Source organism: Homalodisca vitripennis, chromosome 7 (assembly GCF_021130785.1).
Source record: "Homalodisca vitripennis isolate AUS2020 chromosome 7, UT_GWSS_2.1, whole genome shotgun sequence".
Classification (NCBI taxonomy): Eukaryota; Metazoa; Arthropoda; class Insecta; order Hemiptera; family Cicadellidae; genus Homalodisca; species Homalodisca vitripennis.
The window spans coordinates 67,005,210-67,032,705 of NC_060213.1; the positions used below are offsets into that span (position 1 = coordinate 67,005,210).

The window sequence follows — 27,496 nt, forward strand, 5'->3', positions numbered from 1 at the left end:
CAAAGAATATCGGATGTGACTTAAATTAACCAGTAATGAGTAACAGGGTTGAAAAATATGTATAATATAAAATACAACTAAATAGCGATACAAGCTGTAGAGATATAGCTTCTGCCACTCTACTTTAATAACCAAATATTTAAAGGGATGAACTGTTTTCAGACAATAATTTAATGTGATTATATGAACTCCAAGTTATTGTTTGTTAAATTAAACTAGTGCAAAAATACGTCATGAAAGTCTAATGTAATAGTTTTACTAACCAATTTAAAACAGAGCCTAATTTACATCCTCATAATTTGCTTTTATGAAATTACACAGATGCAGATATATGTTTAGGAAACCTTCTGTATCATCACGAAATGTAGTATAATGGCCTGATTTGATTCACAAGAATTCGAATTTAATATAAAAGTACTATAGAACTACACCTGTATCAACATACTTCAAACAGCCTATCATAAGATCAAACCAATTTAGTAAAATAATAATTTGATTAATCATGAGTTGATATAGGTAACATTTTATACATTTGAACACATGTTTATAAATGAATGATAGATTAATTTTAGCACATAGTTTTATTATTGCTCACTGTATGTACAGTCTCACAATGTCAGTTCTCCTGGTTCTGCTGTACGCTGTCTGTCTACTCCTGTTGACAATGTACTTGCGGTTCAGATGGCAGTACAGACATGTTCTCGCAACCGCTGCTAAATTACCGTGTCCTCCCACCCTGCCCATCATCGGCAACGCACTCTTCTTCTTTGGTGACATCACTGGTAAGTTTATTAAATGTTATATAACATACGGGAATTATAATTAATCCATTATTGTTTGGGTTTGTGGTGAGAGTAGGAAAGCTATAATATCATATTCAGTTAGTGGCTTGGGCATAAGAGATACATTTATTGTGATGAACTGCAGACTTCCAGATGCAATCTGCTGCGTAAAATAAAACATCATAGTTTGTGATTTACCCGAAGACTACTACTAGGATCTGGATGAAGTAGAACCGGATGAAACATTGAAAGATAATTCAAGAATTGGCCAGAAAAGATCTAGATGCAAACCATACTTTCATCTTAGGAAAAGTGCCATCGTTGTAAGGTATTGTGTCATTCTTACGGAATAAATTTTAAAATCATGTATTCAGTATAGGTATACACGAAAAGAGCCGAACTGGCACGAACGATTATTGTATTGGGTCTTATCACTGTGAAATACTCGAAATATAAGAAAATATAAAATACAGTATTACCCTAGACAAATATGTAAATGATTTATTATCCGACATTTTAAATTGTAGCGTACGCACCATTAGAACGTGTTGTTTATTCACCATAATGTAAATGGATAAATTACGTGTAAAGCCTATCAAAAACAATATGTATTTAGAAACATTCCAAAATATGTTTGAATCGTGTCGGATATGCACCTCCGTCAAATAATTATAACCCCTATCTCAATTGCCTAATACCTAGGGTTGTAGTAGAGTTGTCGTCAAGACAAACTGTTCTGGAGTCGATTAATAATTGGATTTATAAATATTGTATTACTCTTCTTCAAAGAAGCAGATCTTTTCTAGGAAAATGCCAACAACCTACAGCTCATCTCTTCCACCAAGACAATAGGATAGTCTTGTTCCATTGCAAACATCAAAGGTTACGATAATCATAAAACACTCTAGTCCAGTAAAATAATACTAGATAACATATAGATTACCTATAATTGTACCCACTTGTTTTAATCATATGCGATTACAAAGAGGAAACACAAATTCATGAGATTATAAATCACATTTACGTTCCTTTAATAAGGCACAGTTTTCTTTTTAAAGAGACTCCGCAAAGAGTTAATTTTTAAAAACCTTTACAAAAAACTTTTAGTAGGCATTATGAGATTAAAGTATTTACAAGGGGAGCTCCGGTTTGAAAAGAATTTGGACCACCACTATTTTGACCCAAACCCAGTCAAATGTCTCCTAATTATTTAGAACTACAATGGTTTTGGTCATCACTTAAGAAAAACATCCTATTACATTTATTTATCTTCTTAATTTTTGCTGTTTCTGAATTGCTGTATATGATACAAATTCTATTCTATCTGATTTCAGATGTGACGAAAAATCTACTGAAAATAAGTTCAGATGCTAATGGCATATTTTGCTTTTGGATAGGCCCAATTCCTATTTTCGTAGTAGTAGATCCAGCCGATATCCAAGTAAGTATAACTTAAACATAATGATTAAGTTTTAGGTGTAGTGATTTATTATTTATTTATTAGATTATTAGTCCCTGTTCACTATTTAGATAAGGCAACTCAAACTTCAAGATCCTATTCACTAAATGTTTATTTATTTCGTCCTTCAAGCCCGATCATTGTTCTAGAGCTATGAATAATTATTGAATACTGTCCACATAATAATTCTGTCTTGCAAATTTACAAAACTAGAATACTCTACACTATTTTATTATTTACAGTAGATTGCGTCCACCATATTAAGCGTCATAGTTAGCTCTAATATCCTGTGACAGTTAACGCGACAATTTAGTTTGAAAAAATGTATATTGTAGTTTACCCCTCTGTAATTCTAGTCCAAAACTGAAGCCGATCAGCTGCATCGATATATTTAGATTGTAATTTTCCCTCGCCCCGTGTCATCAATTGTTGTACTACGACCACTTTGTTTATAATCCGCACAATACAATGGTGTATAACTGAGGTCTGGATTTTCCAGATTCTGGTTATTCCTGATTTTTTATACGCTGATAACTCAAACCTTATGGATTACGTTACTTGTGTCACTAGCCATAATCTGAGTCTTCTAACACTTAGTGGAGTTGAAGATCACGTGAAATCAAATTCTACCTGCCTTTGTGCGGTTTGTCTCTATTATATAAAGACACATAGTTAAATAATACGAATATTAACGAAATAACTTGTTTTTCAGGTTGTTTTAAACAGCTCCAGTATGTTGGAGAAAGATCACATGTATACTCCTTGTTCAGACCGTTTTTGGGCAATAGCATTATTTCGTCCCCAGGTGAGCATATTTGATTGACATAAAAATCTCACAATTATATAATATAATCATCTATTTCATGAGGATACAGCTAAAATTTTAACATTTTAAAGTATCATATTCATGATCTGAACTCAGTCATTATTTTAGACATAAAACAAAGCTACAAAGTTTAATTTTTTGATTTTACAAAATATGTACTACAATACCAAAGCATTAATGGTTATTAGACATAATTTTTAGGAAAACTTGCAATTTAAAATGAAGCATGTGTTTCCGTTCTTTAAACGACGTAATAATATTGATTTTTAATCTTCTGAAATGTTAGTTCATGGCTCTTTAAAGTAAGAATAAACATTTTAATGTATTGCTATTTTAGGCTGATGAAATTACATAAAAATACACTTATGCTACAGTTCACATATGGAAGAAGTACCGGAGGCTGATGAACCCCGTGATGCATCCTTCTAATGTGGAGCACTTCCTTCCGGTCTTCAACGAAGTCAGTAGGAAGTTAACAGAACAGTTTTCGGTCAGCTCCCCACCTTCAGATCGCACTGATGAGATTTTTGAAATGGCCGTGAATGGTAGCACAGGTAAGTATGTTAATGTGCGCAATGGAGACTATATAAAAAATTTAATTAAAATAAAAAATATAATTAAAACCAGCGTTGAAATACATTGCATTTAAAGAAAGTATATTATTTTTGAATAATTGTTGTTTCTACTATGCAAAATTAAAAAACTAAGGGTTGTAAAAGCATTGTAATATTAATTTATCTATCTATATTGTTGTGTAGAGTTAAACTATTATTTCTGGTGGTAGATGATCATTGACCGTTAGTATTTATCGTTCCAATCGTCCTTCACTGCCTGGCTAATTATGGAACTTCGTTTTTTTCACATCATTCATATACTGCCACGAACACCAGGTGTTACAAAAATGTGCTCTCGGATGAGAACCGTACAAACTATTAACGATCTTATATGACCTTATTATATTAGTTTTTTTAGATCCCTCTTACCGTCTGTGCAAAACAATTTCATCGAAAGTTCCCGTAATATTCTCTTGTTCTTAGTTCTAAGTTTGTTATTGACGATAGTTTGTCAGGACAACAAGATTTTGGACATTTACCATCGCTATGCTTACAAATGTTATAACACAACGTTTTGAGGACTGAAATCTACATTCTTCGTCAGGTTTGGGAGGTATTAGTACTTAAAAAGGAAAATTAAAAAGATTATACTAATTAAAGAAACCTCACATTACAAAATTCGTACACACACGATGACTCTAAGGTCCAGGATCACAAAATAGGGCCGAAAACTGCATGCCTTTAATCCTTCCTCCTCCAGACCATCGCCTTCATGGCTCTTTGTTTCAGATAATATGATGAGGCGCCAAATAAAGAGCGTTTTTAGTGTTAGTATTCCACTTTCATCCGTGTCGGTGTGATGTCTGATCGTGTTTCTCATACTTGTGACTTGTCCTTGGGACTTGCCTGGAGTAGACTCAAAGCAGCTTTTTTTAGTTGGCTTAAATACTATATATTTAGATATACCTACAGCACTCTTTAACAATACATTATTAATATATATATATATATATATATATTAATATTTATGACACATATGTTATAAGTTACAGATGTTTACGTCATCCTGCTATCTTATGCTGTAAGATTTCATGAACAATGGGTTTGCCGTTGGAATAAATAAATACGTCCCTCTGTCTGTCTATGCGATATCTACTACTTTCATTTCGTCAGTCCCTGAATGTAAAGTCTATAATCAAAAAGTTCAATAAAATATATATATATATATATATATATATATATATATATATATATATATATATATATATATATACATATTCAATGCGATATATACAGAGTGAGTTTTATGTCCCCGGCACACCTGGATATAATTTAAACGGCCCGAGATATCTATGTGAAACCTTGACCCTACCTATTATAACATATCTTTTTAATTTTTCAAGTTGTTGAAAAATTTCCCCTACTTTTCTAAAGGGGGGTAAAGGGGGGCAACTAAAACTTTTCTAATACAAACCCCTATCATGTGACCCCTCATTGTAAAGGGAATAAAAAAACAAATCCAATAATGCAAACTAGAGGTCTCTACGTTTATTTTAACAGATGCTATTATAAATTTACAATTGAGTAAAGGGGGGCAACTAAAAATTTTCAAATACAAACCCCTATCAAGTCTGAAGTTTTTACACACGTCTAGTACACTATCAAACAGCCGAAGGTGAACAGTTTGAACACCTGCTACATTAAAACAGGTTTTTAGAATTTGCGTTAGTGTTGACTCATGTTACGATAAACAGGACAAGACAGTTACTGATTTTGTTATTGTAAATTTGTCATAAAATCAGTTAAAATACACGTAGAGACCTCTAGTTTGCATTATTGGATTTATTTTTTTATTACCTTTAAAATGAGGGGTCACATGATAGGGGTTTGTATTTGAAAATTTTTAGTTGCTCCCCTTTAACCCCTTTAGAAAAGGGGGGGGGGAAATTTTCAACAACTTGAAAAATTAAAAAGATATGTTATAGTAGGTAGGGTCAAGGTTTCACATAGATATCTCGGGCCGTTTAAATTATATCCAGGTGTGCCGGGAAATAATTCTCACTCTGTATATCTATATAAATAAAAATGTATTTCCGTTCGTTAGTCTCGCTAAAACTCGAGAACGGCTAAACCGATTTGGCTAATTTTGGTCTTGAAATGTTCGTGGAAGTCCAGGGAAGGTTTAAACGATGCAAATATAACACAATTGCAAGGAAAATACTAAAACGACAATTTGATTTTCCCATACAAACTGTTCTTACCTGTCAAACGTTTGATTGATGTTTATGTATCGATAATTAGTTTAACAGCTGTAACAAATACAAATGACGAAGTTCTCAGTACTTACTACTGTTTTACTTACTACTACATGCAATTTTGGGTAAAACAGCTGTCGCCTTTATAGGTTAACATTATTAGTGCATGAAAACATTAATATCAGATACTGCTTACAATGCCGAGAAGAAAACGACCTAACATAGGTCGTCGAAGTAGATCGAATGTGCGGCGAGCTACCTCACGCGCTAATCGCACTGATGACCAGCAAGAGACTGATAATGATAGTCGTATTGGTATGGCATATTTGCGTTATACAGTAAATCAGAATGAAGTGGGTAGACAAAGAATGCAACGAGTTCGGGCACATCGATCACAACAGCAGCCAGCCCGGGAAAAGGAAATTGACCGATTCCGCAGACGCAATGCTCCTGTGAACCTGGAACAAGCAGCATTCTCCTACGATCCAGACATCGATTATAGGACCCACAAATACAGTACATCCATATAACGCTTAATGTTATTATCTTAGATTGTTATTGGTGAATGTTCGTGGTCCGACATCGTTTCAACAATTGAGAACAGTTGATGGACATCTGTGTGCTACTTACCGTGAGGCGTGTCTACTATTACAGTTACTCGAGAATGATTTACATTGGAATAATACGCTCAAGGATTCCATCACATCAAATTCGAAAATTGTTTACGATTATAATATCCACATGTTTCCTTTCGAATCCGGAAGATTTGTTGATGAAATATAGGGATGATTGTCGTTGTGTTGATGTCAAACTACACTACTATCCTACACTATTAAATAATGTGGAAATTTACAATTAGACATTGATCATGATAGTATATATGTGTTTATTGATGGCAAATAAAGTACTGTTGTGTTTGGGCCTGACAGTACCCAATATTTTATGTCGAAGATTTTTGTTACACATGGTAAAGTATATATTTATATGTTTACGCACCGCAAAAAAAGACAAAAAAATATAGTTTATCAGAAAGCTTTAAATTGATTACCTGTATTGATTGCCTTTTTTGCGATATGATAATGATGATAATTGGACAATAAATGTGTTATATTTAATGTATGCAAAAATGTCATTGTTTATCATTTCTGATTCCAGGTGCTGAAACCAACAAAAAAGTCAGCTCTATGAATTTTTATTCATACAGATTCGTGATGCTATTAATGCCGTTGCAAATGCAGAAAATGTGGAAAAATTTACAATTTTGTCGGCCACTTACATTGATAGCCCGCGCCACATGCACGAATACGCGCAAGATGCGATGTCGTATGTTAGAAAATATGGCCGTCCTGACCTATTTATTGCATTCACCTGTAACCCACAATGGATGGAAATTAAGAAAGAATTGCTACACGGCCAAACACCAATTGATAGGCATGACATCACTGCCAGAGTCTTTAAGCAAAAATTAAAATCTTTAATGAATTTCATTATAAAGCATCGTGTGTATGGCCAAGTAAGTTGTTGTATGTACTCTGTTGAGTGGCAAAAGAGTGGTCTGCCACATGCGCACATATAAGTTTGGTTAGTTGATAAATTAAGGCCAGAAGACATTGATTCCATAATTTCAGCCGAGATTCCCGATGAAACACTTAACCCAAAATTGCATGCAGTAGTAAGTAAACATATAATGCATGGACCTTGTGGAGTTTTCAACAACAACTCACCCTGTATAGTTGACGGAAAGTGTTCTAAGGGATACCCTAGAGCATTGATTGCTGAAAACCATCTCGGGAAATGATGGTTACCCGTTTTATCGTCGGCAATCAGTTCAGGACGGTGGGCGATCTGTAATTGTGAAGATAAAAGGACAAATTTTGATGTAGATAATCGTAGGATTGTGCCGTACTCGCCAATATTGTCCAAAACTTTTGAAACTCACATCAATGTGGAATTTTGTAACTCTGTCAAATTGATAAAGTACATTTATGCAAATATGTTACCAAAGGTAGCGACATGGCCAAGAGGTAAGTGAAACGAAGTTCACCGGGTCAGCTAGTATATATATATATATATATATATATATATATATATATATATATATATATATATATATATATTATTTTTAGTAAATTACTGTACAAATAAAATATTTTTTAATTGTCACTATATTTTGGTGAAAACCGTCTCCAGGTGCATAAATTGTATAAAATATATCAAATAAAACATTACAAACGAAAGTAAATAAACAGTGAATAAATAATAATAAAAAATACAGATGGCATGAACTAAATAATTGTTCCATACGTTGATTTCAAATTTTGACATTTTTGGCTAAGTTATCTGATTTTGATTCCATGTGGAATTTTGCTCTTTAAAACTAGTTGGTGTACTTGTTCTAATGTTTTGAGGTAAATTGGGTTTGAATTTGTACGTACTTGCCAAATAGGTTTGACTGAATATGTATTTTCAAAAGTTTCATTGTGATTTAGACCATGAGTCATGACGGTTTTCTTTAAATCTTGGTGTTTATAATCAAATCGGTGTCCTGTCATTCTTGTCTTCAAGGTATTTTATGTTGAGCCAATATAATATGCTGGACATTTTTTACATTGAATTTGTATATTCAATCACATTTTTATATTCAAAAGACAAGTTGCCAATGATAGGATATGCCTTTATATTTTGCTACTAGTGAATTTGGAAGAATTTGGTAACATTTAACAATTCAAACATCTTGGTTTATTACACGGATGTTATCCTTTTTGTTTTTGTATTGATTTTTTATTGGCGTTTGTCATTGGTAATTTAGGTTTGACCGATAAATCTTTAAGAATATGAGGTTTTTTAAAGATTACTCTAGGAGTTGTTTATAAAAATATCATTAGTTGAACTAGAATTTTGTAAAGTATTAAATGCTAATTTAAGAATATTATTCATTTTGTGAAGCCCTGGATGCTATTGAACTATAAATCACTGTTTTCAAATTTAGAATGTAGTGTTTTCGTTTTTACATTAAGTTTACATATATATATATATATATATATATATATATATATATATATATATATATATATATATATATATATATATATATATATATATTTATATAAAACCACTGCATTCTATTCATTTAAATTGTTTAATGCATTGTTTCAGGATCAATATTTTCAAGAAAACTCTTTTATGATAATATTAAGGAAATAAAATTCGGAATTGATAGGTAAGTAGGCTTTATAGTTTTTATTTAGCTACATGTACTTTTTATAGGAAACTGCTTTGTGTTTGAATGTATAATTAATCACTTACAAACTGTAACTAAATAAACAGCATTTCTTTCTGTTCTTAGTGTTGGCAAGCTACTCATCTTACGGCTATTCAAGTTTTGGTTACATTTTGACTGGCTGTTTAAATTGCTCTATTGGAAGGAGCTGAAGGAATCTTTCAAAATTAGAGACAAATGTATGGACGTTATCAGTCAGGTATGTTGACTAAATATGCTTAAAGAATTAATTATAGGATACTGGGAAGAAAGCTTTCCACAATACTACATCTGCGCCAAAGAAGTTTACTTAAATAAGAAAAATCTGAATTTTGGCAATCTCTAAATAAAAGTAGTGCTTAAATAAACCATGCATCATATTTGTCTATGGAATCTTTCTAAGTATTTTCTCCTCATACTTACACTAACTACATCATACAATGCATATAAATACAGTAGTATTATTTTTAGTCGTAAGTAAGTAATGACATCTACACACATTAACAATGTTGACACTAATTTTAAACGTGTGTTAAATATTTAAGTATATACTTTTCAACATTTTGAAACTTTTTTTTTTTAATAGTAATTCAAATCAATATAATTATAGGCGTATTAAATAAGCTAATTTTGGCTATGAAATGCTATTTGAGGCCAAGAATTAGTTAGGAATAAAATAAGGAATGTTTAAAAATGTTGAAATGTATAAGCTTATATATATATATATATATACATAATATGTTTTACAAAATATATATATATATATATATATCTTTATTATAATTTAGATAGATATGTATATATATATATATATCAATAAACATATCTATATATATATATATATCATTATATAAAACAACTTCTTACAATCCTTAAATATGTCGACATAATTTCGATTTTAAAAAGGATATAAACCTAGTGTATACAAACCAAGAATAGAAGTAAACATACAATTAATGTTTATTATCAGCTAAAATGTTCTAATCTTATTTTAAATTCATTGTGTAATTAAAGACTCCTTGGCATATTATAATAAATTTAGAGAAGTTGCTTTGTATAAACATTGAGAATAAAATTTAAAAAAATTCCGTTTTAACATCTTAAAATTCAAAAAGGTATAAAAATTCTTTTTCTTTTGGAATTTTCTATTCAGAAAATGCCCATTTGACTATATAATAAATTTTGTTTTAAAATTTTTACGAGTATTTTTAAAACATCATTTCTTCTTTTAACCAAAAAGTAATTTTGACACGGTAATTCATTAGTATTCTTGTTCTAAATTTTTTTAATGGGTTTAGGAAGAATCTTCTGCTACTTTACAAATTAAGTTTAATGATTAAGTTATTAAATAGTTAGGTACGAGCCAATGCGTGTTATGAAACCAATTTGTCTTCTTTACTGTTGGATGAAAACCGATTTTTATGCATCCTGATATTTAAGGGATTTGGAATTTGGTTAGACAATAATTTAGGTTTTTAAAAAAGGTTCTTCAGATTAGGAGCTTTATTAAAAATGTATTCTTCAAGGTTTTGAAAACAAATTGTGTGTCAAGGGGGATGATTCTAAAATGTTGTCGACATTTTTAATATATTCTAATATATTTAATATATATATAAGAATAAACCAACTTCAACAAGTGTGTATCTTTGGCATAATAAAACATAAATTATTCTTAAAGGAATGGAAAGATGGAGCAACTATTAAAAAGGGAGTGCTTCCAGGCGAAAACCAGAACACCGAACGTAAGTACATATTTTCTTGTTATTATAAATTTTTACTAAAGAGTTCCAAATAATCGATTACTATTTTATTCCATTTGAAGGAACGATTGTCTCTTTTTGTTGAAGACACCGTCCTGGTTTCTGCTTATTGCATGTGAGACGAGAAATACGGTCGCCCAACTTTGTACTAGTTAGTATTCGGGAATTATTTTACCACAAATCTCTAACTGCCAATAACACAAATATGGTATGGTGAATATCATTGTCTTTTTTCATACAAAATTCTAAATGGTCCAGGTCCAATACTCTTCATATTTCATTCCTGCATCGATCCTCGGTCAACTGCCTTGAACTGCGGCGTAGATAAAATATTACCTCGGTTCCACACGTTCAATACATCAAAACCATTTTGAATCCTATGATCTATGCTTTCAAGCAGTTTTTTCAGATATTATACGTTGCTCACTGTAGGTATTTTTACTTGACCTACGTCGTGTGTGTGTTACCGTACCGCATCGTGACGTGAGGTGGTGTTTCTTTGGACATGTAGGAGCCACTGGACATGTAGGAGTATGTGATGAGAACATCTAATGTATGTAGAATTAACAAACCAGAGTCGCCGTACACAAGCGAGGGGTGGTGGGGGGTGTTCGGGTTGAGCGGATATGGAATGTGTAATCTGGCACCACATAAATAATATATGTATATTTTACATATAAATATATACACAGAAAATTACTTCGCCATTCAATTATTAATCAAATATCCTATGGTTTAATTTTATTTTACTTATTTAAAAGAATACACATACATCGAAATGTACTTGATAACTTGTGAGTCCAAGGCACCTATTTTAAATATTAATTCCTTAACAGTTTTAATAGCAGATATTAAAGTATTAATAAAAAATGCAATAATATATTTAAAATTTAAATTAAAATAATTCTTATAGGAAGGACGTTTCATGCTTTTATTAAAAATTTATGGTTGCTGCCATTTAATAGGCAATTTTCTTCCTATATTCTATGGGTTTAAAATGTTGCATGGCAGTACTTTTCTTATTGGAAAAATTTTATTGAATGACGGTTTGAGTCTCATTATAGCATTTGGATAATCAATAACCTCGCCTATCAATAAAAGGACAGAAAATTGGAACAAAGAGGTCCGAAATAGATTTTCGTGAACGGTTGACATTTAAACTAATTATCGGTACATAGTCCACCGAATAATGTATTTGTAACTAAGTGCTTTAAATCCAGTGATCAATTGATAGTAATAACCGCCTTTACTGGGCTAAATTTAATTCACATATAATTAAACATCAACGAATTACTGTAAATGGGTAGGATTATGATGCGATCTCTAAGTTACAGTATACAAATGTGCACTGAATTTACGCAGCTTATCTATAAATAATATAATTATCACACCAATTTTTTAATAACATAATTATTGTTTTTCTCAATATACTATTTATTAATATGCCACAGTTAAAACTATGTACTTTTCTATGCCTAGTTGGTGTAGAAGGTAGGAGTAGAAACTAGGGTTAGCTGACGCTGATAGCAGAATTAAAAATGTACAGCTCAAGGAGACCTGTGCACAGATAGAGAAACACAAATATTACACAAACAAGAAAGTTTTACATCATCAATAGACAAAAAAAATTCTGCGGCCTACTCACTGATAGGGTTTAAAAAAATACAGCGAAATTCCATGGTTTGACATAGAAATCATTCTTGTCTGTATAGAAACAAAGTCTATGCTATTAGAAGTCAATAGATAGAATTTGGTTTTGCAACAATATACATTCACATATTCTTCATTGAAGTAGTTCCAATAGGAATTTTTACATAATAAACGTTCCTGTGAGGAATGGAGGACATTATAAAGCAAGAGTGTGCTGAAATAAAAACTTCTCACCGGCTTGTAACGTAGAGATTCCAAATATTAATTTTGTAAACGGAAAAAAACAAGCTAAACGTGTAAATAAATCGCTTGGTAAAATATAATATGATTTTACTCAACTTATTTATAACTATATCTATTCTGCTATTGTGTCGTTGGCTATTCATAAGACCAATGTAATAATACGTGCTAAAGCTCAGGAAAATTTCATGGAATGACAGACACCATTAATAAAACGAGTGTTGAGTATATATATATATATATATGTGTGTATGTGGGTGTGTGTGTGAGCGAGAGAAAGAGAGAGAGAGAGAGAGAGAGAGAGAGAGAGAGAGAAGAGAGAGAGAGAGTTTGTACATAACATTATCAAATTCCAAAGTTATCTCAAATATCAAATTCAGTAATTAACAGAGGATACGCTGCATTATTGATTTACAGTTAAATTACTAAACCTAAAAACACAAAGCATGTTCTAAGTGTTGTGGATAAAGATGGCAAATTTTTTACTCAGTATCATCCTGGATTACACAGAGTAAATGGAATTATGAAGACCGCTTACAAAATATTTGAACAATCTCCAGAAATCATGGATTTTTTAGTAGACCTGGTAGAATTAATTTCAAAAGACCACCAAATTTTAAAATCTATTGAAATTTGAATCTATTAGTTCATCCAAAATATATTAAACATCACGTCAACAGTCAAAATGTCAAACAATAATGCCATCCATGCAATAAACCACGCTGTGGAATTTGCAATATGATGCAATCCACAAACTGTTACAAAAGCTGCATTACCCAGAAAAAATATTCTATTGCAGAAGACATCACATGTAACAACGAAAATGTAGTCTATAAATTATAATGTCAAAATGGCCCTGAAAACTAAATTGGAGAAACATCGACACCACTTAGGCTGAGGATGAACAATCATCGTGCCGGTGTTCGACATCTAAATTTACTTAGACCCTTGTCTGCACACACTGTGCAACACAATAAAACCTTTGAAAATTGTTTCTCTCTAATTGGCATCAAGAAGTTTCAAAATTATGAAAATAAAGAATACACAAAATTATTACTAAGAAGATATGAACAAGCAAACTTAATGGCTCTTCAATCAATATCACCAGTTGGATTACATTTGAGACACAATTAATTTAAATTAATTATTCAAACATTTGTTATCTATCTCTGTGTTTATGAAAGGTTACATTTTTTTATTTTATTTGTTTTGATACCATATGTTTTGTTGATTGCAATGTTTTTATAACCTTCATGGTATCAAGGTTACGTTTGTTTTTATTTTATTTTATACAAGCTTTTAATAATGTCACTGAAAAGTGCCGAAATATTAAGAATTTCAAGTTGAAGAAACGTTTTATAGCGCAAACTGAAGAATTGGTCATGGCGGTAGTGGTGGTATTAGTCGTCAGTCAAAACAAAGTGGGCACTATTGAGCGCAATTGTTCTATCCGATCCAGGTCGGTGGCAAGCACTCCACAAGTGATAGTGCCCCATGGGCACCTGGCCTTATTGTGGTGATCTAATCATGAATTACACAAATAAATTAACTTAGACATATTATGGCATCAACTTTGTGCCATGGAATCAACTTGTTCAGGGGCTTTATCAGTTAATGCCTGCAGTTTAAGAAAGTAAAAAATCACAATATGGTCACAGGAATTCACTAAGTTGTCTCATAATCTGTGTGGTTGTTATAATACCATCTTAGGTGATTATAGGTCATGAATACCTTTAGAGATAATAAGGAGCAATTCCAAGGTAAAAGAAACCTTACAAAAGTCTTGAATGTCCTAGCGATCCTCACTCAATTTGGTCAAAGTATGACATATGATAGTGCCCATAGAATTTATTAGACGGACCTCATATTTTACACAAGTTTTCCGTACGTCTACCCTGACAGTTCTATAGAGGAATGTATTTGAACAAAAGTTCAGTTGTATGATACAAAACTAAGTACCGACCGTGTGCTGCATTGCTAAAGTTGCATACAAAATTTGAAGTATGTGGGTCTTGAAATATACACTACATTTTTCCAGCTCTTCACGTAATTGGCTTCGTGAACTCTCAGCCAATAAAACGAACGTTTGAAAAAACAGCAACTGTTACCTAAACCATAGTTAGTGCTTTAAGAGAAAATGAAATAGGTGCGAAGAACTCCTGTACGCAAAAAGATTCACACTAAGCCTTACGAAGTGTTTGGTTTAGTCAAAAATGACTACATGTTCCATGGATCAAACCATAGATCAGATTTCTTCGATCACTTTCAAAATAAAGAAGTTGAACATCTAGGATCAGAATTAGACAGCAGAACTCCGGCAGACACAATCACCAAATACTTATTACCAAACATAAAATCGAAATATAGTGTCTCTTAGGAAAAATCTCAGCCCTCTTCCGTTTACGATATGCATGAATGAAATGGTCACGTCGTTTCATCACGATATATATGTGCAGTATGCGTGTATACAACTTTCGTAAAAAACACTTTAAGACGTTTTTGGAAATGCAAACGTGTATTAGCCTGAACGGGTGTATCCAAAATTTCAGCAAAATAATTCTGAAAATAAATTTAAAAAAAAACACAATAAATTAACTTTTTAAATTTTTGCTTGATATTGGTTCGCTTCAGTGAGTATACTCCACTGGTTATTATTAACGACCAGAAACTATAATGAATGCAGTACGAAAGTGTCTTCAGACATCACTTTTGGAGGGAACTCAGTGATATTCTGACGAAATCAAATCCTACTTATTACTTATTACGAGCCCACATATTGTGGGATTTTAAAATTGTAAGAAAAGAACAGTGAATAATAGTTCATTTAAATTATAGAGAGTCTTCAAAAACAGATTTTATGGAGTTGTGACTCTTGATAACCATGCTTCTACATATTGGAACCTACAATTTTACAAAGCTCTGCTTAAATAAGTGCACTGCTCTGCGATGTGTTGAAATACATCCCTAGTATATGACAGTCAAAGATCGGGCCAATACTGCACTGTGGTTACACAACTTCTGCACTCTCAGGCAGATGGACTCTACAGTCCCAGTATGTTCCCAATGAGATTAACACAGCTCAGGCGTTCAAAACTTGATTAGAACGTCAGGGGTTTTTTAATCAGCAAAGTAGTTCCTGCCTTACGACAGGCAGAACGAACAAACCAGGTCAAGAGCAGGGAGAGCCGCTATGCCGCAATTTGTGAGTGAGTGAATGTCTACAGTCTACATTGTGAGTGAATGGTACACGCTTTATGTCGACATATAGCCGCATTGTATACAACTTTTATTTTGTCAGATAACAATGGAAGATTACAAAATATCTTTTCAGCAATGCCTTATAGCATATTAAAGGTTCATAAAGTTTAACCAAAATATTTAGTGCACAAAATTATAGTACATTTATTAATAATATTTTTATCATAATGGAAATAGATGTTTTATAAATTAGTGGTTTATCAATGGATTGGAGCTCCCAGAGGCTGGAATGAGTCATATGCTGAAAGTGTCTCGAAGCTGGATGATGAAAAATGAACTGGTACTTTCCAGATTCTAGACGCAACCACTGGCTGCGAAATCTGGTACAGTGAAAGCATTAAAATATCTAATTCAAAATAATTTAGCGCTTCTATGTAGTAGACTACACACAGTAGTGTGAAGATTTCTAAATGGCGAATGGCAAGATTGGGTGGGTAATTTAGATTTAGAGTTCTGTTGTGCCTTAAGAGTAAATTAATGTCATATGAGTATTTGCTCTAGAGAAGTTATATCTTTTTTCCTAAAAAAGAACTCATATAAACAATTATTTATATTATTTACCAAGAAACAACATATTGTTTACCAAATTTAGCGTTCAATAAAAATAATGTACGCTTTATATGTTAATACGTTTTATTAAAAAAATGAGTCCATGCAATCACGATACACATATACGTACTTGTTTATATGTAGAGTTTGTAATAAAATACTTTGTTTCTTAAGATCTAGGCAAATTAAGATCTAAGTCTAGGCATTTAGTAGAGTTTACGTAGCAGCCTTTCCTGTGATATAACACAATCTCGGTTAGATGGAAGGAGGGAACTTGTATGAATAATTTACTTATATAATGTAGTTTTTTAATCCTGCCATGTATTGCTTATTTAAATCAGCCTCATAACTATTTATGCTGCAATTTTTTAAGGTTTACAAATCAAATTAACATTTTGTTTTTAATGGAATTATAAACTACTTATTTGCTCTAAGAAATTTTGATATAATAAAATTTGATAATAATAAAAATGAATAAATCAATGTTTTATTAAAGTAATTAAATTTATTATATTTAGATCTAAATATGTTCATTTGGTCATATTTGATGTTTGATTTTCAGGATTGTCAGGCTTAAACTTGGTGGATGTAATGTTTGAAAATCTGCCAATAGTATTAGATGACCATGATTGGATGGATGAATTCATGACTATAATAACAGGTGTAAGTATAAACATTACAGCTTGCAGTCCAATAAAGTTATGTTGCTGAAAAATATTTTGAACCATGGTCCAATAAACTAAATAAAATTAGCATAAAGTGTATTTAATGCTGAATTAAAATATAAAACAATTTCAAGTATAAACTTAAATTTTCGATTATAAAACTTTATTATTTACTAAAAAATGGCTCGTGCGTCATAAATCATATTATATGTTTTTATCATATATTTTTAGCATAAAATTACATAATATAATTTGTAATAACGTCTATATGCTCGCTTATAATTATTAAACAAAAATCAAAAGAAAATTAAGTAAAAGAAATAGCCTTTTCAATAAAACCTTTGAATAAAAAGCTTCATTAAATGTGTTAACATTTTTAAAATATCCTTGCTGTTACAAAAATATATTCTTCTACTGATAAAAAAGGTTTTGGATCAGCAAAAGTGGATGCGATTTATAAAGCTAAAAGTTATTTAGTAATACTAATAATAATAAACAAATGCATGATAATACAACTAAAAATGCAAATAGCAGTTAAAGGGTCCTATACAAATTGAAAAAGATTGAATTCGTAACACTACACGATTTATGGAAAACAATAAATTTCTAATACTAGGATATATTATTAATTTAGTTTTTTTTTAAACTTAAACGAGTTTTTAAATACCTAATAAATGTTTAAGAAAAATTGAAAATGTTTGGAAAAAGTGACAGATACAAAATATTTTTATGTGTACTTCTTTGGTAACCTTGGATAAAAATATGGGATGCTAAAATTGCTTGCGAGGTAACAATATAGAAAACTGTGGAACCGTACAATTTTGATATTTAAAACCTGTAGACTAGAAGCAAAATAAATTAAAGTTGTTTTCAAAATGATCAGTGAATAAAGACTTTTAAAGTGAAGTATAGCTTGAAATACCTTTACATTTGACAGGCTTTATACTGAAAGTACCATTTTTTGTTTTTTACGTTGAAAATTACTTTTGAGAATTATTGGATATCGAAAGATAAGGCTTTTCGTTAAAACGAAGAAAGTAGGTTTCTTGATTCAGCTGCTATATACTACGGACGGCTGGTTTGCCTCAACCTGTACTATGTCCTTTTACTTAGGATAACGGACCACAAGGTGATATATTGTTGCGTAAAAGTTAAGAAAGAGAAAAAAGGGCCAACAATGATAACCTACAGAGATTTTTCAAAATTCAACCCAGAAAGTGCTGCCAAAGCAGTCGCGGAGATTGACTGGGAGAGAGCAATGCACATTGACAGGGTTGACAATATTGAGCACTTGATCACTACCCATGTTATAAGTGTATTTGATTCACATGCTCCAATTGTATGCAAGAGAGTAACAAAAAATAAAGCTCCGTGGAGGAACGATGTCATAAACAAGCAGACTAAACTAAAAAACAAACTCCGTAAAATATATTGGAAAACCAGGGACAGTAAAGATTGGGAGATGTATAAAATAACACGCAATGAATTGAATGGGATGGTGTGGAGAGCAAAGAGAGATTTTTTCACTAAGAAATTATCCAATAACAAGGATGCCAAAGATTTTTGGACTTGTTTTAAACAGTGTATTATAGTAATAAAAAACAAAAATGAAAACATTCCACACCAACTGAAGCTTGATGACATCAATCAGTATTTTGTCAATATGGGGAATTGGAAATGAAGCCAGAGTTGAAGAAATTGGTTTCTTCAGAACTAGTAAGAGAATTGAATCGATGAATGATTTTAGCTTTTCTGCTGTCACTGAAGATGATGTAAAAAAAGCACTAAATGAAATCAAATCTAGAGCTGTTGGTAGTGATGAAACATCCATCCAAATGATTAAGTCCGTATGCTTTGAGTGCAATTACTCATCTCATTAACAAATCATTGATGAGCGGTGTGTTCCCGCAGAGATGGAAAATGAGTATTGTTCATCCATTGCCAAAAGTAACGTCTCCTAAAAGTGTCCAACAACTGTGACCCATCTCGATTTTACCAGCAATATCAAAGATTATGGAAAAGATAGTAACACGTCAAATAGCACAGTATATGAACGAAGTAAACATATTGCCAAAAAAACAATCTGGATTTAGAAAAAAACACATAGCACATGCACTGCCCTGGTAAGTTTGTTCAGTGAATTGATTGATGCGAAAGATAAAGGGATGTGTAGTTCACTAGTGATACTGGACTACTCACAAGCATTTGATTCCCTTAACCATAAACTTTTGTACGCTAAGATGCATTTTTATGGCTTTGGCAAAAATTTAATCGAGTGGGTAAAATCATACCTAGGAGACAGAAGTCAGGTTACAAAGATGGGAAGTGGGACGTCAACTTCACTTGTCAAAAGGCGAGGTGTTCCTCAAGTAAGTTGTCTTGGACCTATATTGTTCAACTTATATACGTCTGACTTCCCCAGTTGTGTTCAAAGCTGTGCAGCTCACCTGTACGCAGATGATTGTCAGTTGCGCTTGTCATACGAGCCTGGCTCCATTGATGAGGCTATTGAGAAAAAGCGTGCCCTTGGTAGGCTGAGGGGTCTGTACAGATTTAGAAGTCTGCTGCCAGAATCCGCTAAGCTCCGGCTTATGAGTTCTCTTGTTCTATCTGTATTTTATTACTGCTATCCTGCATACGGCAACAGTATCTCTAGGGAAGACATAGATCGGATTCAAAGACTGCAAAACTCTGCAGTTCGATTCATTTTCAATTTGAGGCGCTTTGATCATGAGTCAACCTTCCGAGATGCTGTCAGTTTGTCCCCCATGGAAAATGTATGCAGGATCCTGACATGTGGCATGATCCACAAGGTGCTTGCGCTGGGTGAGCCGCGGTACCTGAGCGAGAAGCTCCAATTTCGGGAGGAGGTCTCTCAACGCAGTGTCCGCCATGGTGACCTGCTTCACTTTCCCAGAGTCAAGCATGTGTTTGGGAGGAGGAGCTTTTCATACTTTGGCCCAAAGTTGTACAATGACCTCCCCCAGAACCTTAAACAGACTTCTGTTATTGTTATAAAAGTAAATTAAGAAAAATGATTTGTACAGTAATTTATTTGTCTTGTTTGGGTGTTTTCTTTAGTCTATAGGTTTTAGTTTTTATTTTTATTTCCCAGTATTGTAAATAGTGTAAGATATGACAAGAGTTGTTCTGTAAAGCAGTTGTTATATTGAGAAACGCTTGCAATAAAGGCCTTTTGTTTATTTATTTATTTATTTACTTACAATACCTATGGACTTTAGTTTTTGAATATGCAAAGTCACAGGTAAGTACTAGTATGGCCATGTAATGAGCCATTTCAATCAAGAACAATTATTCGGAACTTTATCCTGTGACTATGAAGTACTAGGAACTGTACTATTTCACTTCACGATTATCTCTGACGTGCCTACAGTCAAAAGCTCATCTTATTAGCATCCAAAACCTTATCTGTATTACCTCGCGCCATATCTAGAATTTCATTATGTCTCATCTTCTGCAAAATAATGCATTCCGTCAAGAAATTTTATCGTGGTCAATTTTATTGCACAGATGGCGATTTCCATTGTGTGAGGAGAATCATAATCTGGATTTATCCTGTTCACACCTGTTCGTGTAGTAAATACAGAACTAGAGTGCTTACAAGACGAGTGGAGAAGGTGGTAAAGGATCTTTTAAAAGATATTTGCTTTCCAACTCGTATATGAGCCCAAGTAGAAGTTATAGTTTTCACTTTCTAATTAGTTTGACCCCACAAAACAGTAAACCCTAAAATTAAACAAACTTGTCGTATATAATTCTGTCATAAAAAAGAACCAAAATTTGTGTAACGCTGGATGTGATCCTCTTTTTTTATGAAAACATGCTGAAAACTACCCTGGGCTTCTAAATACCATTCAAGAGGAGTTTCATTAAAGATGCACAATTGCTCGCCACTTAACCATCCTTACTTATAGTCGTTCACAAGCAACTACTAGAGTTCTTTAACATGACTTTTAATGGGCAGGCGTTCACTTCCGGTTGCTCTATGTTAAACGTCGGCATGGTGGTATCTCATCCAGCAAGAATCAATTAATTGGAGTAAAAGGTGACTTGAAGCAATCTGGAAATTCGTAAACTGTTCCTCAACCAGTTTGCCTCTCTCACAAACCTCTTTATGAAAGTTTTTTGAAATAAAAATACAAAGTTTTTTGGGAATTTCAATTTTAGATAACTAACAGTCACTATTATTGTTTTCACTTAAATGCAATAACTTCGAAATCCCGAAAGAATGTAGATATTAGAATGAGGTCCTGAAACAACACTCCAGTTTACTTTATATTATATGAAGTAATTTGAAACATCCCAATAATGTTATAAATGTGAATGTGCTTTTGTTTGTTAATTTTGCTTTCACACCTTAATTATTCAACCCATTGTACTGAAACTTTATATGGACATTCATAGGGTACCTGGGATGAATATTGGCGTATTCCTGTTTAGAAAATCCCTCCGTGCTGGTAATATCATAATCGTATATTTCTTAACTATAAATAAATTTTACTGGCGCAAAAAAATAATTTTCACTTACTGATAAAATAATGAGTGTAATATTTTCAGAATGAAAAGCTTTATTTTACGACATATCTATCTAAATGTTACTATTCAAATTATTATTTTGAATTTATTACATTCTGGAACTCTTTTTGGCTATGTATTAACACATAGAATACATTACATTCATACATTAGTAATTTTTTAAATTATCAGGATATATTTCTTCTGTTTTAGGCATCTGACACAACTGTGTCTGCTCTGTCTTTTCTGCTTTTCACAATAGGACACCATCCGGAAGTACAGGTAATGCAATGGTGTTTATCATATTATCACTTTCACATATATGCTTGTATGTATATTGATGGGAATCATTCTGATAACTTTATAATGCTCTACAGATGTATTTTTTAATTTATTTCTTCACCTGGATGCAACCCCGTTATGTGTGTGTGTGTGTGTCTTTTATTATAAATGATATAGATCTCTACATTTCAAAAAATCAGATCATAATTTCTCTATAAGAAACGGGAGATTATGACACATGCATATAGAAAGATTAAACCTTCAGAGCAGCTTTAGTATCCCTGGAGAAGATCCCCGCAGACAAAGGCGCACGTCAACGCACACACGCAAACACACACACACACACACACACACACACACACACACACACACACACACACACACACACACACGTGGATATACATAAACATATGTCAGGGTAGTTGTGATCACAGACGGTGATTCCAGTGTTTACGAGGATAATAGTATTCGTCTCTTCAGTTATTCAGAAGCCGATTTTATTATAATTGATTTCCACTTTAATAAGTTTTGAACATTTATCTTTTCCATGTTCTTTAATAATAAGAAAAACCCACTTCAATTAGCATCACTAACTGAAGAAAGTCCTGTTAAAACATAACATTTAAAAGGCAAAAGAATTGTTTAAATTAGAAAATAATTTATCAATTATTAACTTTTAATTTATTTTATACATTTTTTAGAATATTTTTCACTTAAACTAAATACTTATTTTTATGTTAGTTAATTTTTTATGTTACAATAACGTATTTTACTGAAGTTTAGTTTTCTTTATTCTGGTAGTTTGTCCAACAGTGTAATAGTGTTTAGTTCTATATTATTAGTTTTATTTTAGATAATTTGTTTAATAGATAATATTTTATAAGTATATATTTTATAGAGAAATAATATATTGCGAATGGCATCTAGACAAAATATCTATTTTAAAGAGTCACACAAGGTGCTATATACTTTTACTGGGAATACATCATTTAATTATAATAATATTAGTACTTTATTTCAACATATATTTTCTAAAGCTTTGTATAAATAATTGTTCAAATGTATTTTGAAATATTTCCCCCATAACAGTAGTGTCAATTACAGGTAGAACAAATTTTAGGCCTCATGTTTAGAACGAAGTACTAATGAAGATCTGAGAAGTAATTAGGGAACTGCAACATGAAATAGCAGCCGCAGTAGATCTAATTACATTGTAGGCCTCATGTTTAGAACGAAGTATTAATGAAGATCTGAGAAGTAATTAGGGAACTGCAACATGACATAGCAGCCGCAGTAGATCTAATTACATTCTAGGCCTCATGTTTAGAACGAAGTATTAATGAAGATCTGAGAAGTAATTAGGGAACTGCAACATGACATAGCAGCCGCAGTAGATCTAATTACATTCTAGGCCTCATGTTTAGAACGAAGTATTAATGAAGATGTGAGAAGTAATTAGGGAACTGCAACATGACATAGCAGCCGCAGTAGATCTAATTACATTCTAGGCCTCATGTTTAGAACGAAGTATTAATGAAGATCTGAGAAGTAATTAGGGAACTGCAACATGACATAGCAGCCGCAGTAGATCTAATTACATTGTAGCTCTCATGTTTAGGAGAGGATGTTCATGGAGATCCAGGAAGTAATGGGAGACCTGGACCGTGACGTCACCGCCGCTGACGTTAACGCCATGAAGTACCTGGACCAGGTCATTCTAGAAAGCATTAGGCTACACGGTAACATTGTTTTAATCATGAGAAGAGCCACAAATGATACTAAGATAGGTACGTTGATTATCTGTTCGTCAAAATAAGTAAGTACTTTCTTATTTGTTTGTAGCCTGGGAGGCAGAGTATAGAACTGGTGGTTATAGTTTGGTCTCATAAAATAAAAATATTATATATAATATAATCAATGACTTCCTTAGTTATGCAATAACTCTGTATAAGCACAACTGTTACTATGTAAACACTGTTTTATTGTAGACAGCTGCACACTGCCAGCTGGTAGTCGAGTGTTGATAATACTCCACGCTATGGGTTGGAACAAGGAACGGTTCCCAAATCCCGAGCAGTTCCTGCCCGAACGGTTCTGTCCAGAACAGAAAAAACTGCGTCATAACTACTCTTTTTTGCCATTCAGCGCTGGCCCCCGCAACTGTATAGGTGAGCAACATCGTATAACAAAATGATAAAGTTACGTAAGCTTACAGACATCCTCGTGTGGTTAGTGAAATTTGCTAGAACTCATAACTATGGTAATAGTTACTTTTGATTTGTAACTTAAAAAAAATGAATAGTAACTTGGTTGTTATTGCATACTGTAAGTAATCTTTATGTCGTAAAAGAATTTAAGAAAATTATAGTAATAGGACGTTATATAAGAATAAGAATAGAAAATAATGCGATTTTAAAAATAAAAATGGTTTAAAAATTTGCAATAAAATCGAGGAATAAAGAAGTTTGTGTTGAGAAAACAAAAGCAAGTCAATCCGTAATTTTTGAAGACTCCGCTAAAAGTGAGAAAAATTGTATTTTACAATAATTTTCGAACATTTTATCTTTACTGCAACACTTCTGTATATGATGCATAATGTTACATAACCTCCAGATTATGTATCTTACGGTTATGTATTCTTACAAGATACATTTATAAGATGTAGTACTTTAAAATATGGCAATAACTGATAAATAGTTAATATAGAAAGGTAATTTTCAATAACTAATGTACAATGTGCGTATAAAATTACATTAAATGTATGTTTTATGTTATTGTATATATGTTTTTCGTAGGAGAAAGTGATGATTATTAGTGGGGCATTAAAATTACTGTACACAATGGTAGTCCATGATATAAAGTTATTATTCGGATTACTAATATTCTCACAACTCGGATAAAGACGCATTATATGGAACGGAAATATAAATTAAGAAACATCACTTAAAAATTTTAATTATAACTTGGCAATCACAGATGATCCTCAAAATCACCAGAATAGTGAAATATTTCTTGTTATAGCTGAGGTAAGTGATGCTGGTAAGTATAAACATACATCAAAGCCACATAGTCCATCTAGTTGCTCCTTGTCTTGTTTACAGGCCTTATCGAAGAGGTCTGATTAAGATAAATTATCTAAGTGTTTGTTGGATATTTAAACATTCGCTAATGTAGGGTTGACTAGGAATAATATTGAACAACGGACAGTGTTGCTATGTGATGGCCTGGCCGCTCTTACGGTCTTTAACTGAACAGAATTTACTTGAAGGCAGACATAGATTTCCAGACTATCTGTTCAAGCTAGTCGTAATTCAAGTCATCTCAGTTGGCTCCTGGACGAGCTGGATTTAGAGGCAACGAACCCGCTGACAAGTTGGTGAAAAGGGCTCATAAATAAAGCTTGAACTGCCTTGTGGTATAAGAAAGTCATCTGCTTACTCAACTATTTGGAAATAGTTCAACGATAACCACTGTTATCGGTGCAGAGTGTCTGGTGGCTCTCATTTGGAAAGAAAATCATTACAGCATTTCAATAGTATTCCTAACGTTGCTGATGAAGTTAAGCAATGGCCATTTTCACATGTAATTTCTCTTATTGCTCGAAACGATCGTACTAGGAAACCCACACCTTAGGATTCAACACTATGAAGATTCTATGTTTAGACTATGCAATCAACCGGAGGAGGCTGGCAAATGCATTATCCTGTACGTGAGAGGCTTATCGTTAGGAGAACTTATTTTGACAAGTTTGATCAATTCCACGTCAGCATTGGGCAGAAAGTCATATATCTCGTTGAAGATACAGGGAAGGCAGGCCTGATATTGGAACTTTGAGTGTGCCATGTACACACGTGCATTGGGAACTTAGAATCTTTTATACCTTTTGCAACTAATATAATCTTATTTAAGACCCATAATGCATCGGAATTTATGAAAATACTGACCATTTTCCATCATTGATCCACTATAATGACTATTCTTCCGACCCATAAAATTCAGAAAAGAATCTTAAGAGTGAAAGAATCTACGTATACGTTAATGTCCTGAATGTGTCCTCAGGGAAGGCATACGCAATGGTGATCCTGAAGACAGTCCTGGTCCATATCCTGAGACGCCTGCGAGTGAAATCACACACTAAAATGTCAGACATAGTGTACGAGCTGAGGGCGATAATGTACAGCAAAACTCCGCTTCTGGTCACCTTCCAACCGCGATAGCGACAGTTTTATTTTAATTTCCTATATATTTTACGAGTGGAATATTTATATGTATTAGTAAACTTTGGCATGAACCCTCTTGAAAGTTTATTGTTTGTAAAAAGCAACTATCAAATATAGTGATTAGTGTTTGCTACTTTGTACTTTATTATTTTATTTTAAACTGTAAACACGTACTTTGAAAATCGAAAGCATTGTACTAGAGAAAATATTGATGATTTAGTTTGATGGAGCGCTTAAATTTTGTTAAACATAAGTAGACATATGGTACATATTATTTCAGAATCCATGGTTGAGAGATTTAAAACGGAAATAAAATTTTGAATGGTTTTATTTTAGGTTCAGCTGTATGAATAAATATATACATATATGTCTCGAAAACCTTATTTGGTCAAAACAAATCAAATATCTTCTGTTTATTTTAATTTTATGTATCAGATATTTCCAGTGACATTGTTGAGTTTTATTTGTGCCCAAAAATAACATATATACCACCAATTAAATATTCATATATAGAAACTAACTTCAAATCAACAACGTCTATTTTCGGCTCTATCAATTTACTTTTTGTCTACGATTTTTCAAGTCCTATGGAGATAGTTTGCTTTTTTTGTCCTGTTAAACAAAATATATTAATTAAGTACGACGGAAAAATTACTGCGGTACAAAAGAGTCAGATGCGACAGATTAAATTCACTTCCACTCTAATTTATTAACGACCACAGATGAGCGTATGTTATTGCTCTGGCAAAGAAAATAACACATATGTGGGTTTTTGAATCCAATTTAGATTTATCCTCTGGTAAATTTATTGGGTTTCAAGTATTAGCTATAAAAGCTTGTATATTCTGATTGCTCATCAAATATACCTTTTTTGGCACTTCATATTAATTTGGCATTTTCATGATTAACGTTCAAAATTCCTAAAACATAAACTATATACTCCTTTCACTAATGTTTCACTGATTTTATTTATTCTGTAAAAATGTAAAACATATTTCTGAAAAGAAACAAGTCGTTATTTTTAACACTTTTCGTAAAATATAAACCTGACTTTTTTCTTTATTTCAATATAGGCAACACTGATATAAATGACATTAAGTAGATTGTGCTCGGCATTAAAAATATATTACATTCGACTTATGGCCAATAATTTTACAAGGAATTAATAAAATTATGTATGATACAATATCGCACAACCCCA

The 27,496-nt window shown here is 32.4% G+C and overlaps 1 protein-coding gene across 1 annotated transcript; it reads left to right on the top strand.

Moving 5' to 3' along the window:
• Positions 1-613: 613 nt before the first annotated feature.
• Positions 614-26,662, top strand: LOC124366759 (cytochrome P450 4g15-like). The gene is made up of 11 exons (XM_046823359.1): positions 614-782; positions 2,954-3,046; positions 3,442-3,621; positions 9,033-9,096; positions 9,223-9,355; positions 10,814-10,877; positions 17,155-17,255; positions 22,007-22,075; positions 23,694-23,862; positions 24,064-24,243; positions 26,135-26,662. Exons 1-11 carry the CDS (start codon positions 614-616, stop codon positions 26,290-26,292), a joined length of 1,380 nt encoding a protein of 459 aa, XP_046679315.1. The 3' UTR covers positions 26,293-26,662.
• Positions 26,663-27,496: the final 834 nt, after the last annotated feature.

Bases quoted from the DNA above. Each gene is read 5' to 3' on its own strand.
- LOC124366759 (XM_046823359.1), top strand. From the start codon at position 614: ATGTCAGTTCTCCTGGTTCTGCTGTACGCTGTCTGTCTACTCCTGTTG. The intron at 3,047-3,441 runs GTGAGCATATTT...CTTATGCTACAG, and splicing joins TAGCATTATTTCGTCCCCAG to TTCACATATGGAAGAAGTAC. The intron at 24,244-26,134 runs GTGAGCAACATC...ATGTGTCCTCAG, and splicing joins TGGCCCCCGCAACTGTATAG to GGAAGGCATACGCAATGGTG.